The 17,475-nt window shown below is 41.1% G+C and overlaps 1 protein-coding gene across 2 annotated transcripts in view; it reads left to right on the forward strand.

The window, feature by feature from the left end:
* The window catches only part of mgat5b (mannosyl (alpha-1,6-)-glycoprotein beta-1,6-N-acetyl-glucosaminyltransferase, isozyme B), a 161,068-nt gene that overhangs the window by 139,023 nt on the left and 4,570 nt on the right, over nt 1–17,475 (forward strand). The window contains exons 13-17 of one of the 2 annotated variants that reach the window (XM_023954032.1): nt 301–456; nt 760–906; nt 1,094–1,210; nt 11,907–11,981; nt 12,531–12,814. In XM_023954032.1, the coding sequence (XP_023809800.1) occupies nt 301–456; nt 760–906; nt 1,094–1,210; nt 11,907–11,981; nt 12,531–12,814 (779 nt within the window). Of the gene's footprint in view, nt 1–297; nt 457–759; nt 907–1,093; nt 1,211–11,906; nt 11,982–12,530; nt 12,815–17,475 lie in introns of both variants that reach the window. The other variant, XM_023954031.1, reaches the window with a different exon arrangement.

Below are 17,475 nucleotides of genomic sequence, written 5' to 3' on the forward strand. Positions count from 1 at the left end.
TATAGTAGAAGTAATAATGTTGCTCTGACGCTGGAGGTAAAAGAGCAAAGAAATGATTACCTAAAGGCAACAACTAACTAAAGGGACAAATTAAAATTTTCTTCATTTTTTTGGCAAAAAATAAATCTATAAAAGAAGTTTTTTTTTAACTGTGCCGTTTTAATTTTTAAGTTATGTGGGATGTTTTCTACAACGAAAGAGAAAACAGAAAATCCAGATGAAGACAGCTTTTCCTTGTTTTTTCTTTCACTTTTTTCCTCTCCATTTTTTTGCTGACCTTTGACCTTGGTCTTCTAGCAGGGCAAGGAAAGTTTCCTGGAAATTCTCCACAGATACATGGAGGTCCACGGCACAGTCTACTATGAAACCCAAAGACCCCCTGAAGTCCCAGCCTACGTGAAGAACCACGGCCTGCTGCCTCAGCACGAGCTGCAGCAGCTCCTCCGCAAGGCCAAGGTAAGAAAGTGACCGCCGTTTCTGTAGACCCCGCCCCAGGAAGGACCTTTTAACAAAAACAAGTCAGCTGGAATCTTAGGACTGAAAAACGTGGCGACACTTTATTCAAATATTTCTTAATAAGGAGTTTGATCTCAATCGTTCTGAATCGAATGTCGATGACCACGTCTGCGGCCAGCAGCCTCATCCATTGTTCTCCACTGTCGTCCTATCTGGCCACACCTCTCTCAACTACCCAGAATCCTTTAGGGACTGCCTTTGTGTTTGTTTCAAAGACACGTTTCTCTTTTTTTCGTTCTTTAGCTTTTCATTGGCTTCGGATTCCCGTATGAAGGCCCGGCCCCACTGGAAGCGGTCGCCAACGGCTGCATTTTCCTCCAACCCAAGTTCCAGCCTCCCCACAGCTCACTGAACCACGAGTTTTTCCGAGGAAAGCCCACGTCCAGAGAGGTGAGCCAGGCCGCCTTTGTTCTTCACGCCATTTACCTGCAGTGACAGCGTCTCAGCTCAACCACCTAATAACCCAACAACAGTGTCTCAGTGAGACTTCCCCCTACTGCAACCCCTTGATACTGCAACGTAAAAACTCTTTCTGGGGTAAATCGTGCTCAGAATTGAACTGGCTTGTTTTATGTAGGTTTTCTCCCAACATCCATATGCAGAGCAGTACATCGGCAGGCCGCACGTCATGACTGTGGACTACAACAACTCCCTGGAGTTCGAGTCTGCTATCAAGGAAATCATGAGAAGCAAGGTAATAACGCTCTTTAGCGTGGGGCGGGGCATGTGGCTCGGTGGGCGGAGCGGCCAGCTGTCAGTCAGAAAGTTGCCTGTTCCAGGTTTGGGTGTCTTTTTGGAAAAGACGCTATTCGCCACAGTTTTTACTGGATTTAGCGTGTTCGTCCTTAAAAAAACATGTTGTATAAATTAGATTTTTTGTGTGACACTACAACAAAAATCTTAAAGCTCAAACCATAGAAAAAGTCCAGTATTATAGAATGAAAACAAAGATCTGAACGCCATCAAAGATTTCTGTAGATTTAGTAAACTGAGCTCACTCTGTACAGGAGACATGGCACAATAGAGATTGACTTACGAGTTTACAGCCAATCAGAGCGCAGCACACAAAGCATTGTTACAAAAAAAAATAATGACGAATCAGAGCGACCAAAAGATGAACCGCGTTATACTGCAGTGAGGGAACACTGTTTACATTTCAGTTTAGGTCAAAATGACGAGTTACATTTATAAAAAGGGCTATAAAAGTTGGAAACAGACTCACCTTTCAATTCTGTGCAAAGGTTCAAATCTAATCTGCTCTGTTTTTGTTTTGATGTTAAAAAAAAAGTTCAAAACATCTTTTAACTTAATATTAAAAAAAAGTTTTTTTGTCAATTTATCACATTCATCATGACTGATTAATTCTTTTTTTTTCTTTTAGTCGTGTGAATCTCATTTTTAATCTATGAACTATTGCTGTGTTCTCTAATATAAAACAAAGGTGCTGTTTTACTCACATGAACATTTTATTCAAACTTGGCTACAAACGTGTCTTACATCAATGCAGGTTTGTGTCCCTGTCATGGAATGGAATGGAATGGAAATGGTTTATTACAAGCAATCAAAGCAAGAAAAATGCATAAACAAGACAACCAGAAGTTTATATCTTTGCAAAGACATATCAAACATACAGTAATTAGTCATGAAATTGATTGGAAAATACTCAAACTAAGTAATGAATTCAATTATTACTTGTAAATAAGCATATTTGTTATTTTGCATTTAGAACATGACACAATAAAACTATTAAGAAGTTAATAGATTGCTCCAAAGGGAGTGGGAGGAAGTGAACTTATAAAAACCCAGGCCCGCTTCAATCAACCATCCCGTTGTCAATGTGCGACTTGCCAAATGGTTAATTGTTCGAGCCTGGAAAAAAAATCACTTGGTGGTGTAAAAGTAGAGACAACTTTGTTAGTTGTGTTCTGATCTCTTACTGCGCCACAATGTCATGAATTTAAATGAAAATATCTCAAAATGAGCTGTTCAGAGAAATTATTAGGTTTGATGAAAAATAGATGAATTAATTACAGGTCGTGATTAATTATTCGCACTAAAGAATTAATTGCATAACTGCAAACAAGTCTGCAAATCTTTTTCTCTGTAACAATAGTTGAACCTTTTTATTAGTCACCAAATGTCTGCTTTTTACATATTAAGTCATATACATTTGGAAAAACGCAGCAAACAGGGGTTTTCTGGTCGTCTAAAGATCATGTCACAGGTTGGAGCCTAGCTTTGACTGGATCTGACATCTGTAGTATTTTTTCTGTTTGCGCGTCCCGTCCTTGACTGTGTTCACCGACGAGCTAAATGCGCCGCCTCTGTCTCCTCTGAGGCAGAGCTGATGGAGCGCTTCACCCTTCAGCGGAGGCGCCGAGCCTCCCCACAATCACACCATCACTCACAGGCAGATAGATCCCTGCTTCCACATATCCAAGTAGAACGCACACGGAGCCTCACCTGCGCGTTAGCGCCACTAATGGGAAGACACACAGCAACACACACAAATCCACACACAAGCACACTGTGAGGGCCGAGGACTCCTGCTCGGCCATGCAGGCAGTCCAATCTCTGACAGGCTGACAAGTTCTCATGTTCCAGTAAATCCTTTCTATCGTTCCTTCTTTTACTCTTCGCTGAATGACATGACAGCTTTGTGTTAGTCCTCTGATGTCTAACTGAGAGTTGTGTCTAATTCGTCCTGTTTTGCCTTTCTGCCTGATTGAGTTGGCGGTTCAGAGTTTTGACAGCTTCGTCTAAATAACGGATGAGCTGAATGTCATGAGAGGATCCTTTTCTTGGATTGGAGTTTGTACTTCCTGTTTGTAACGGTTTGATCAAAGTTCTAAAAAAGCCTGGAAATACAGGAAAACTGCATGTAGACCGGAGACACACAAAATCGAATTGACCCAAACTGAGATGGATTTTGTATTAGCATCAGCTGCATCTAAGGACTACGCCTTTGCCACTACGTTCAATGAAAAGCTTATGTAGCCACTGAACGCGGTTTAACCTGGTTTAACCTGGTTTAACCTGGTTTAACCTGGTTTAACCTGGTTTAACCTGGTTTAACCTGGTTTATCATGATCCTGCAAGTTAAACCTGGTCAAACTTTGACCAATAAGGGACTCCGATCTTTTAATTCACAGAATTGACGACCGTTTCAAAAGTTATCATGGAGGATAAAGTTTATAATTGCGGTTTGCGGCCAGACAGAATGTATTGGAATAGAGCTGTGAAAGAGATGGCATAGAACAAGGCTGCTGATTACGTCGATCGCGATCGACCAGTCAATCTTTAAGGACATGAGGGTAGATCGCAGGCCACTAAAGATAAATAACCAAAAAAACAAAAACACACTTCTAAAAAATCTGTCAGCGAATCAAAATCCTCCCCGAGAAGTACATGACTTGATTGACATGCAGAACGGCCAATAGAACCTCCTCTGATACATACATCAGTGAGCGCAAATCCTGTCTGTCATCAGAAAGTCCCTGCTTGCGCCGCGGCACGTCAAGTCTCCGGTAGAAGACCACTCCGGCCCACTGGAGTGTTTATTGAGGCCCGGATCGGCCCGCAAGCAGTCCGATGGATCCGAGCCCACTGAGGCAGCAGTGCTTCAGGAATGACTTCCCCCCCCCCCCCCCCCCCCATTGCAAGGTTTACAGCAGAGCAGGAAACACGATAGTCATTGCTTTCTGTTTTTGTAATAAAACGTCTCAAATGTTAATACTTAAGTATCTTGTGTACTCTTACTGTGTAGTTTTTTAATTATCACTATATATATATATATAGATAGATATAGATATATACATACATACATACACATACATGTTTCAATTTATCAATGGCTCTTATAGGAGCTTGTGGGTTTTAAGCCCATCAGAAAAAGCGTTCAGGTTCAGAGGTGTGGCTTTTTAGAAGAAACTTCTGCTGATGGGCAGGAGGTGCTGAAGCAGTTTGTTATTTAATACAAATAAACGTGAAAAAGACATTGAATATTGGTGGAGGAGGTCGTATCTCCATTCGTTTTAGGTCCAGTGTGGCTTCAGAACGTTTTGATTCCAAACGGCGTTCAAAGGGTTGGATTGACCTACAGCTCATGAGCTTTGCTGCATTTCTACCTTTGCACTGTGAAGTCCCACTTTAATCATCTCAACTGTATTTGTTCTTGTCAAAACCAGCTATTGACTGCAGATGGGATCTAGTTTTTGTTCTGACTCCTGCCGCTGCGAGACTCCATAAACTCCCTCTGGGTCACAGAGTAAAGAGGAAAAAAGAGCCTACAGCTAAATAGAAATGTCTTTGATGTTGGCGAATGCAGACACACACGTGTGAGTGCGTAAAGTTGCTGGGGGTTGGCACACGTGTGTTTATTATATATTATATTTCTTCCCGCCTGGATTTCATGTTTGTTTTTAGAAGCTCATGTTTGATGAACAACCGCTGCTCTTAATCTGAAGGCTGTGTCACAAAGCCACAACCTAAATTTGCATTGTCCACTTGTGAAATTTTCTGTCTTTTGTGATACATGCGTGATATACGGGTCTTTGCACTAATTCAGTTTGAAACTGTTTTGGTCTGTTAAAATTTAGGCAGTTTACGCATATTTTACATAGTTTATGCGCAGTAATTATGTAGGGAGCCGGTTTAGCTCGTGCTGGTTTGCGGCGCCTTCCGTCCGTGAAACCCAGGTTCAAATCCGGGCTGCTCCTTGTTCCATTCTCTACTTCTGTGCCTGTCCCAACGCCAGTTGCTTTGAGACCGTTGCGTCAGGAAGGGCATCCGGCATAAAACATGCGACTCGTTCGCTGTGGCGACCCCTGATGGGAAAAGCCAAAAGAGAAACATACGCAATAATTATGCAAATTTTACACAGTTGTGTGGGATTTTTGCACGACGCATACGAAAACTTGTTGCATCTCGCGACCGTTCCAGGTATGTCTAACAGAGTTTTCACGCATGTACATCCAATTTGTAACTTTGATATCGCACATATCGCATTAAAATTGCCTAATTGATTCAGGAATCACTAATGAATTGCATATAAAGAACGCAATAACTACACACAGTTCGTGTTCTACGTTGATTTACGTGTTCTTTGTGTGGTTTGATTGAAGTGATTGTCAAACATTTTCTAAACACCTAGATAAAAGATATTTTTACAAAAATGTATAAAGTGTTTAAAAATGTATTTTTTATGACTATAGAAGGAAGCAGACTGACCACGAAGGGTTAAAAACCTGCTTAATAAACAGTCAAGCATGACTGACATCTGCTTGTCTGTTAGGTGGTCCTCCGCTGGACCAACCTGTTTATGGCTGACAGCACGCGTCTACTGCAGGCCTTTTTACCCTCACCCAAGGACACACTTGTCAGTGAGCATGCTCCGTAGGCCTCCCTCTTCCTGGTTTAGTCAAGCCGCACATGAGACGTGACCCGAGGACTTGGCACGCCTGCTTTTCTTCCTCTGGAGGCTCGTGCATCCCTCCTGTTTGTGTTTATTTTCTGCTTCAGCACACAGAGGAGATTAACAGGATTTTCTGCGCCTGTTAGCCGGCCCCCTACCCTCAAAGGTGTTCCCTGAAAACTGACTGTGAATTCTTATAGACATGAGTAAACTCTACATGCTTTAAAGTCATGTTGAGTTTCCATCTGCTATATAGTTGGTTAGGGGTTCAAATTCCCATCATGTCCCCTCACCCCCAACATTGACATTCTTTCCACTACCACAACTCGTCAACCGTTTACGCACTGAAATTAGTTTCGTCGTATTCTAAAGCGGAGGAAAGCGGCTTTTGATATGCAACATTTTACAAAAGTGACATTTTATGAAACACTTAACGTGATATCGTGGCACTGTGAGATAGATAGATGGATGGACGGAAGGATGGATAAACCACACCCACATTCCTAAAATGTACATATCGTATGTTATATCGTTTGAGCCAACGATTCATAAACTACATTTTCACAATATTCTGGAAGACATGTGCGTGCAACAAGGAACGACACTTTTGTGAGCTTGCCTTGCTAACATTGTTGAAAGTCTACAAAATTTAAAAACCAACATTCTTCCCAATGATGCTCTCGACGAGTTAGATGGCAATAGACCAAAATCCCTAAGAGTGTAAATGTGTAGAAGCTAACAAAGATGATTTTTTTTGTATGGACACAAGTCAAACAGCACTTTGGAATCCAAAAAACATCTCTCATGTCGCCACTCTATCTTAACCCTTGTGCTATCTTTAGATGACCCCACCCTTACATTGACCTGTTTTCCCTACCATGACAAAGGTGGATAAAGGTGGAAAGATGTCATGTAATCCATGGAAACCAGTGAAGATCACAAATCATTGAAGAAAAAAGGTTCAGAGCACTGTCTAGTGGGTCTAGATGACCCAACTCCCAATGGTAAAGTGCCAAGGATAGCACAAGGGTTAACCCCCTGTTTCCTCCACCATTTACTGATAAGACTTTTGCCCTGTGAAGAAGTCGTGGCCGAGTTTCAGTAAAAGACTTTTACACAGAAGGAACTTTAGCTTCATTTGAATTACTATCTAAAAAGTTTAATCTACCCAACACTCACTTCTTCAGGTATCTGCAGGCTCATAATTTTATTTGTCGTCACTTCCCTCACCCTTCCAGTGTCCCAGTAGCCACAATGACTGATACTTTCATGGGGATCAACCCCTCTCGGAAGGGTCCAATATCAAAAATGTATAACCTCTTACTATCCACCCTTGATTCAACATCTGACCATCTAGGTGTGGCTTGGTCAGAAGAGCTTCATGTGGACATAAATGATGATCAGTGGAGATCTGTGCTTGGGCGAATTCATCAATATGTGCCCGGCACTATATGTACTCAATGTAAAGTGGTTCATAGGGTTCATTGGTCTAGAAGCAGACTTGCCAGAGTTTTTCCTGGTGCTGATCCTAACTGTGTAAAGTGTAATCTAGGCCCTGCAAGTCTCACTCATATGTTTTTGACATGCCCGTCGCTTTCTGATGTCTTGAACTCGGTATTTGATTCTCTATCCTCTGTCTGGAACGTCAGAGTACAGCAATCCCCAACGACAGCCGTCTTTGGTGTACTTCCGGACAATCATTCCCTCTCTCCTTGGCCTGAGGATCTTGTAGCGTTTCTGACACTACTTGCCCGGCGGACTATCTTGATGCACTGGAAAGATCTCTGGCCACCCACTCATTTGCAATGGATAAAAGATTCACTTTCTTTTATTAAGCTGGGAAAAATCATTCTCTTTAGGGCTCTGGGTCTAAATTTTCAGAAATTTGGTCACTTTTCCTAGAACATGTCATGTCGTTGACCTAAAAAAACTTTCAAATATATTAACAGGAATGATGTGTTTAATGTCTTTGCTGAACATAGATTGGTAGCACAGTAAATTGTTTGTATAATTATTTTGTTTATTTATTTATGTCTTTTTGTTTATTTATTTTATTCTTTGTTTTTTGTAATTGTGGTTTTGAATTGTTTGTTTGTTTTGTTTTGTTTTTTAGTGGATTTTGACATTTTATTTTTGGGCCCTTTTTAAAGTTTTTTTTCCTCTTTCATTCATTTTTGTTTTTACATTTTCTCCCTCTGCGTTGTCATCTTTTTTAGGAGGGGTCATTCACTTTCTGACCCAAAATTCACTTTCCCCGTGTTCTGGTTGCGTGCAGATTTGGGTGAGTTTTCTGGTATGTGGTCAAATGTTTGCTCAAAGGCGCAGTAAGAACAAAGAATTGTACAAATGATCTGGTCCTTCAGTCCAGGACGACTGCTGCAGGATAAAATAAAATATAATTTAGACTTTTTTGTCATCAATTGACATTTCACTCCGGTAGGATTGTGCTCTTGGACTTGTCTGTTTTCTTTCTCTGGTTCCTGTAAGGTTCAGTTTTTTAATTCGACCTCCTGTCAGTCACACCAGGTTCAGGTTGATGATCGTCCACAGCTGTCTTCATTTCAGGTAATTGTCCTCAGTCTATTTAAGTCTCTGCTTTCCCGGTCATTCTGTCGATGCGCCTCCCTACATACTTGACTTGTTTAAGTTTCTCTCAGGCCTCCAGGTCCTGACACACTGTGGTGTTTTCCTGATTTTTGGCAGAAGCCAAATCTGTTATTATAAACCAAACATTATCAGCTTAATGAAGCCTTTGTTTTGATTAACTCACTTGTCTAATTTATTTCCAAATGTTTTACTTATATTGAGTAAAATGGTGGATTGAAGGAACCTTTTTCTGCTGTGAAAGAAGGTTTACGTTAACTGAATTCATGTTGAATAATGTTTGGCCTTTCTAAATAAATGCTATGATTTAACCGACACCCACAGTTCCCAGAAGTCTTTGTGGATTTGAGCAGGAAGGCCATTGGCCCTGGAGCTTCATGAAGCTTTGACTCCGATCTGTGAGATTTCATCTTTATAGAATTTGGAACTTTTAAATTATTAAGAAATTACTAATTATTATCGAGAAATGACTTGTTGCTTTAGTTTGAGTCTAAATCCTTGTAAAACGATCTGAATGTTCTCTTATCTTATCGTATCTAAATGGGATGATGTGGAATATTCCCTGTCTGGTCAGTAATGGATGAAGTGGTGGATTCTTTTATATTAGCTTCAGACAGAATTTATTTAAGTGTTTTGTTTTTTTGTTGATTAAATGATTGAAGTTAAAGTTCAAACCTCCTGTAGTAACAGTAAAATACGTCCAACACAAAAGGCCTTCAGCTCCTATCTGTGTCCTTAGCTGTTGGACAGGAAAAGTTTAAAAAATAAAAATAAAAAATGTAAAAGTAATTAAAACGATAATAATAATAAAAAGTTCAAAATGTGTTTTTTGTGTGTCAGTAGAAGCAGCAGAAGTGATTTTATTTTAACTTTTCAGATAAGGTAAAGATACAGATGCTTTATTGATCCCAGCTGGGGAAAGTGGGTTGTTGCAGCAACCGTGTACAGCTTTAATAACAAATAATGAGAACAGCCATCAGTCTTAAATAAGCCTTAACTCTCATAGCATCCTTTGTCTTTGTGTCATAATGTAGAATGAGAAATAATTTGATCTCACGTCAATGATCTCTCAAAATCTTTAATCAAGGACGTAATAAAGCTTCAACCTGAAGAAGAAAACATGTTTTACAATGTTTATACATTTGATCTCCTCTTCACCGACTAAAACCAGGAGTAATAAAAAATAGTTGCAGCTTTTAGTGTTTGGAGAGCCAAGCATCACAGAGACAAATTTACCACTTATTCCCTGCTGGACTCATTCAGTCAACTTGTGCTTTAAGTGCTCTTCTGAAATCGGTGTGGAGTCGGAGAGAGCCGACAGCGATGTGAAAGCTGGAGGAGCCGTTAACCAATAGAACATTTAGGAGGGATTCTGTAATTAAGAGTGTAAGTTGTCTTGTCTCCGAGGGCTTTATTTATCAATTTTACCAACTAACCTCAGCCAATGGCCATTGTTACTGGGACACATTTCTCTTTTATTTAATATAAAAAGTCAATAGATTTCTTCAAATAATTCTTACCCTAAAGTGGAACTAGTTGGTTTCATGCCATGCAATTTCCTAAATGTCAGTTTTTGCTCTTTATAATAACAATTAAATTAATTGTTTTCATGTAACTATTTATTCAAAATACTAAAATGTGACAAAGTGTTTAAAAATCTATTTATCAAATTGAAAACTGTGTTAACCACTAACCCCCCCCCCCCCCCCCATAATTCAGGAATGGTTTGTTCCAAAGTCACTTAATTTTGATAACCGTGTGTCATTACTTCATTACTTCTTCTCTTCAATATTCTAGTAAATTTATTGTACACCTGTAGAGTAGATCAACTCTCAAATATGTTACCAACATATTTAGTTTATTTGAACCGTGTCATGAAAATATCAACTTGCTTTAAATATTGCCTGCCCCAGGTTGGACCAGCTGAGCACAGCCTCAGCGAGGGGTTTTATTGCTGAGGGTAGCTGCAAATGCCCCTCAGCAATGTTGATGGTTGCCCTGCTGCAGCATGAGGCGCTGATTGGCTGCGTTTCCACCCTAACTGTATCTTGGATCACAGGCGGTTTTGGCTGCTCATGCGACTCCTGTCGCTGTTTGATCCCGTCACTGCTCTGCCCGACCCGGTGACCTCTCGGGGCACCATTGCTGAGGAGCCGCTGCGTGTGCCTCATACGCAGATTCAGACGACTGTCGTCCGTCCGTCCGCGCGCTAGAGCAGCGTGGCTGAGCCGGATTAAGCGCTGTCTGTTCGGGTCCCCCCTCTCGGCTTCCTGCCGCCCCGGACAGCGCCATCAGTGGCTGACACTGTGGGGCGTGGCATTGAGACCGCTTGTGCCGGGACGGAAAACGCGCCGGTTGGGTTTAACGGTGTGGGCTTGGCGTGATTGTAATAGTAGTTCTTTTTTTTTGTGTGTTTCTGTTAGCTTAGGTATTTTAATAACAGTTTTGTATTAAAGATTTGTATCTTTTGCGTCGGAGAGTCCTGCGCTTATTTGATGTTTCGTTTTCTGGTGACTGCATAAAGCCAAACAAGCATGCCGATTTTTTTTTCTTCCCGCCAGTCAAGGATGATCATGTCCGCAATCCACAGATGTCAACTCGGCGCAGACAAGAAAACAGCGACACAGATAACCTTCTGCTGACTTCAGCACTCGTTCAGTTCACAGGTGTTATTGCCACCCACGAATAGAAAGAATCAAGTAAATCCATAATCAAAGAGCATAAAATATAATGGAATCCCTGTCATCTCCACAGTGTGAAGGCAGCTTTACAGAAAGGCTGCTTAAATCATTTTCTGGCCACACAGAGAAGCTGTTTTATTATATTAGCATGGAGATAACATTAGACGGATTCCTCCTCCAACCTCTGTGACCTCATGTCATGTTTAGATCCATCAGAGTTAGATGATGAAAACAGAAGATACTCAAAAAATCATTTTTAAAAGGCACAATTTACTGCTCACAGTTTGTTAAAGTTGGTTTTTCACTTTGAACAGTGCTGCCTCTGACGGCATTCATGCAGCTTTATTCGGTCCGTCAGCGTGAACATCTTGGTGTCACAGAGCAGCACAAAAGATATCTAATCTTTTCTGCTCGAAGCTAATTAGGCCAATCAAAAGTGAGCTTTAGTCATGAAAACTGGCACATCACAGACACGGATGATGCATTGGAATGCAAATGAGGCCTAATGAATTTCCTTTGCAGCGACTCGCTGTGATTACGCCTCACAGAAACATGACAATGCGCACATTCACATGCGGAAATTAACAAGAAGAGGAGCCGCTTCGTCGGAATTAATGTGAACAATGAATCAAAGGCGAAGCCAAAGTTGACTTTAATGTGAGAAAATGTCTTTGGTTTGTTTTTGTTTTCAGGTGCAGCCCTATCTGCCTTATGAGTACACATGTGAGGGGATGCTGGAGAGGGTTCACGCCTACATTCAGAATCAGGTGACGATCCCCTCATGTGACTCAAACCTCCTTACGTTCTCACAAAAATCACAAGAGGATGAGGATTTGATTGACTGGACTATCGACGTGTTCTCAGATCGACTCGTTGTTCTAGGGAGACAAAAAAAACAACTTCTTTCCCATCAAATATTTTTACATCGGGCCATCAAAATGATCAGTCTCTAAATAAAAAACACTGAAATATGTGAGACAGGAAATGACATTTTGGGGCGTAAAATTTAGCTGTTTGAAAATCAAGGGTTTAAAAAATTCAGTAAAAAGCAGCCTTGCACTGATATGCAACACGTTATGGTACTGAAGTATTTAAGCAGCACCTTAGTAACACAAAGCTGCTTTTCTCTGCTTCAGAGTCTGTTGGAATGATGTCAATAATTCAACGGTTGAGGAGTGACGGTAGTTCAGAGAGCTGCCGACAGTTTTATTTAGGGATGTGATGGAACCACATGTTCATGCCCTGACGTCTGACTTTTAGACGTCTCTCCACAACAAAGCGAAAGCACGAACTGATTGAGTTGGTTTCTTTTCCAGGACTTCTGTGCAGCGGATCCTCCTTTCATTCCCGCCAACCTGTCCAGAAAAGGATCTGGCCCTGGCAGCAGGACAACAGGACCTCTGTTTGTGCCTCTGCAGAACTCCACAGCGCTGGTCTGGGCATCCGATGTGAGAGCGCCGACCGCCTGGCCTCCCCTCAGCTCCCTCCGGCTGCTCGCGTCTCAAGAGGGACAGTCTTGTGTCGAGGCCTGCGGCTTGACGGGATTCATCTGTGAACCCGCCCACTTCCGCTTCATCAACAACAAGGAGGCTCTGCGTGGGTACGTATACAGAGTGGAGAGTTTTCCCCAAATTCCCATTTTCTCTGGTCACTAACAATTAAAAGAGGAGCTTCCAGGCTCCACTCCTTTAATAGAAATAAACTCTGAACCAGTCAAACTGCTCGTTTACATTACTGACCTCTCAGCAGGATATTCTGGATGTTCAGTTCAGGATATATTTATAAACTCAACAGACAATATTTGACATCACAGAACCTGGAGGGCCAAAGTGAAGCTTGGAGAAGGGCGACCATATTGACCGAACGTGACTCCGCCCAACTCAACAGTTTTCTAACAAATGTCAATTTGACAGGACGGAAATGAGAATTTTAATTCGGCATTTCCTTTTGCACAAAGTTCAGCTTAAATAAACATTAAGCTAAATGAATAAAAAGGTGAATAGAAAAAAAGGCAAAAATTATTTTAAGTTTTAAAAACTGCTTTTACTGCTGCTGTAAAAATGACGACGCTGAAGTTAGCTTCCGATTCACAGCTTCCGATTCGCGAGGGCACTAAAGAAACATTCCGCTGCAGTTTTCGCACTAAGATCACCCAAAACCGGGTCCTGTTCAAAAACCGCTGGACCTGGACTGCTCAAACCTGGATTATATTATACATTAGATACTAAAGAACACATTAAACACAGTTTCTGATTTGTGAAACCTTCCTCTGATTTGTGAAAATGTCAAATAGGTTGATTTTTATCGCATTTTACGCACTGAGTCCACCTTAGACCAGGTCCTGTTCAAAAACCGCAGGACCTGGACTGCTCAAACCTGGATTAAATAATAATTTAGATAGTAAAGAACACGTTAAACCCAGTTTATAAATTGTGAAACCTTCCTCTAATTTGTGAAAATGTGAAATAGGTTGATTTTTTATCCCATTTTACACACTTAGTCCACTTCCAACCAGGTCCTGTTCCAAAACCGCAGGACCTGGACTGCTCAAACCTGGATTAAATTATAACTAAGATAGTAAAGAACACAATAAACACTGTTTCTGATTTGTGAAACCTTCCTCTGATTTGTGAAAATTTGAAATAGGTTGATTTTTAATCGCATTTTTCGCACTAAGTCCACTTCAGGCCGGGTCCTGTTCAAACACCGCTGTGGGAAATAGTATCATTTCATCGAATTTTATGCAATTTAAGGATAATGGGGACAAGGGAAGGACAACTTTAAGGAAAACACCATAACAGGGACTTTAAAGTAAATCAGAAAACAAACCAAGAAATATTGAACAAAAAAACAAAACTTAAATCAGGGGTACATGCTAACCATGACCATAACTATTTGTCCAATCTGACATCTGTTTCCCAGTTTCTTTTGTATGTTGAAATTTTGAGACTCAGTGCGTAAAATGCTATAAAAATCAACCTATTTCACATTTTCACAAATCAGAGGAAGTTTTCACAAATCAGAAACTATATTTAATGTGTTCTTTAGTATCTAATGTATAATTTAATCCAGGTTTGAGCAGTCCAGGTCCAGCGGTTTTTGAACAGGACCCGGTTTTGGGTGATCTTAATGCGAAAAATGCAGCGGAATATTTCTTTAGTGCCTTCGCGAATCGGAAGGTGTGAATCGGAAGCCAACTTCAGCGTCGTGTAAAAATGTGACTTTTTAGCAGACAAACGTGTGCTAAAAAGGCCCCCTAGTGGCCATTTGAAGAACTGCAATGTTTACTTATTTTTGATTCATTTTAAATTCTGCACATCCAGGAACTGAAAAAGGAGGTTGGATTTAGCACACATGAAGCACTGAATCCAGAAATGTGTGAGCAGTGAACAGTCTGAGTGTCAGATCCACACAGCCTTTAAAAGCTAACAAGAAAAGAGCTGCCATCTTTCTTTTTCATGTCCTCTGGAAAAAGGAAAAAAAACGAGTGTCTTCAAAGCTGCAGCTTTGGTTTCTCATCTTTTCGAGGGTAGAAAAGTTCCATAAAACCTTTAGCCTTTGAATTAGTTTTAGTGTCCAAACACATTTAATTAAAATAAAAGTAGTCATGTCGTTTTCTTGTTACAATTACTTTTACATCATAACAATTTAGCAATAAAGAATTTAAGAAAAAAACATCTCTGGATTTAGTGCATGAAGGCTTTTCTCTCTTTTTTTTTTTTTTAAATGTCCGGAATGTGAAAATATTATTGACATTTCATTTTTTTTTTTCAAAACCACGCTGCCTTCAAAAGTTTCTTTGGATAAAATAAACTTTGGTAAAATTCTTTATGTTAATGTTTCATTTCATATTGGGTCTCTTTTAAAAAACATACTGAAAGAGACTTTATTGTTAGCAAACACGTAAAACCTGCACCAGAGGAACAAAATTCTGACGGTAAAAAGTTCTTTTTTAACAAAAGTAAAACGTAATGATAATATTTAGATGTAGTAACTCTTTCCTTTAACCAGTTCAAGGTTGAAGGAAAAAAAATACAGAAAGCAAAACATTATAGTTTCTGATCTTTACATATATTCTATATAAAAACTGCAGTAATCAGAAAATCTTATTGCTGTCTGTATCTGGACAGAAACGTCTTGTTTTTTCAATAACTTGACAGAAAAAGCCTGCTGCTTCAAAACGTGTGACTAATAGCCTAAAAAGCATCCGTGTTTTATGTTTTTGTTTTTTTTGTTCCATACTGTCCAGGCATCAAAGTGTCTTTGGAGCCCAAACTCCATTTTTAAAAGCTTTTTTCATCTGAATGAGGAAGAAGAGGCTGAATAAGGAGCTGGAAGCTGGATGAATGGGTTTTACCATGAAGAGGCCTTTTATCCCCCCCCCCCATTCACTCCATGTTCACATGTGTTTATTTTAACACACATGAATCATCACAGAGTGAAGTTCTTCTCTGTGATACGTCTTGTTCACTGAAGATATATGGACAAATACATAAATAGAAAGTACTCCTACTCAAGTTTTTCAGTCCAGTCTCAGGCTCTGCGTACAAATCGATTGGGCGCTCACCAATCGCACAATAGAAGTTCAATCAGTTGAACTTTTGACTTCTATCGTGAAAACGATCAGCTTTGACCAATGAGGGATTCTGATTTGGTTGTGACGTGGGGGTTACGTCCTTTTCAAAACAAAGAAGTGCCAACCGATGTAAACATGATCACGCACATAGCGCATCGGGCATGTGTGGCGTGTTCAAAAATGCGCTATGTGCGCATTCTTGAACACGCCACACATGCCCGATGTGAATGTAGGGTTAGAAATGTCTTGTCGGTGTAGACATCCTCACATATTACATTTTTATCTACATGCTGTGGGCGACAGGGCGTAGAGACCACTTAAGCTCTACGCCTGCGTAAGGGTGAGACGCAGGCGTGTCTTGTAAATCCTGCAGATAAGTTGTTGATAAGCTGTCCACGTGATAAGTCCACACTTCTTGCGTGCAGCCGGACTGTTAGAAATGAGGAAATTGGACTTAGTGTAGTTGGTGTTGACGTCCTACGTGGGTCCTACAGTCTCTTGCGTATCACGTGCACGCCTTGGGCAGCATTTGCGTGTGGTCCATAAGGAGCCAATACTCACACCTTACCAATGATTAGAGTGTGTCCATAAGGACACCGTGCGACAGCATCACCTGTACGACATAAATGGTGAATACTTCATGATACACTTAGCACACACACAACAATGGTACGTTCCAATGCAAGATGCAGCCGTTCCTCTCCATGACCCTCCACGGACCTGTCCACCCAAAAACCTGCAGCTCCCAGTCGACCTCCGTACCGGTGAATGTGACTAAAATCTAAAGCCTGAAATCTAAAACACTATTCTACCTCCTGGGGAGTGGGAGTGCAGGCTTGCTGGGGTCGGATTCTCCTCCAAATCTTTTTTTTTTTTTTTTTTTTTTTTTTTTTTTTAACTTGTCCTGTCCAACAGCTAGGCAGACAGATGAGAGCTGAGGGCCTCTTGGGTTGGACATATTTTACTTTAACAAGAGGGGTTATTAATCTTCAGACAAACCAAAGGTATGTCTGAATAAACCCCTTTTGTAATTGAGGCCAAACTTTATTAATTTCAAACATGTCTGAAATCTTTGGTGTTGGACCGGACGGAAAAGGAAAGAGGGGAAGAAGAGAGAGGGACGTTAGAGAGAGGGGGGGTAGGGGGTGATAATAGGAGGGGAAGGGGGATAAGACCATGAAGCAGCATAAAGCAACAAGTTTACTGGTTGTTAATCATTATGGTAAGGTTCAAATGTAAAAAAAAACAAAAAAAAAAAGGGCGGAGCCTGTCCACACACACACTCAAATGTTATAAACACACCTGTTAGTTGCAAAAATGTCCACCTGTCGACATGTGCACAAAACAGATAGTGTTCACACGCATACTTATGCCTTAAAACCAACTAGTGTGAAATATTTCAGTCATTCAGTCTGTTGAGCTAACACCTGTGCTCAGGTGAGTGTTTATGTTCTTCTAAAATGGATGGTGGAACGTGAAAAGAAGGAGGGAGAGTGCCCAGCCATCCCCACCCCAAGACCCCCACCGCACCAGCAGCGGCAGCCGGAATCCCCCCAACGCCACACGGGAACCGGCAGGGAACAACCGCCGCCCGGGCGACCAAGCCCGCCACCCAGGCCAGGGCCAGCAGGGCCGCCGCAAGGCCCCCAGAGCCAGAGAGCAGGGAGGCACGGAGGGAAAGAGGG

This window comes from Oryzias latipes, chromosome 1 (genome assembly GCF_002234675.1).
Source record: "Oryzias latipes chromosome 1, ASM223467v1".
Classification (NCBI taxonomy): domain Eukaryota; kingdom Metazoa; phylum Chordata; class Actinopteri; order Beloniformes; family Adrianichthyidae; genus Oryzias; species Oryzias latipes.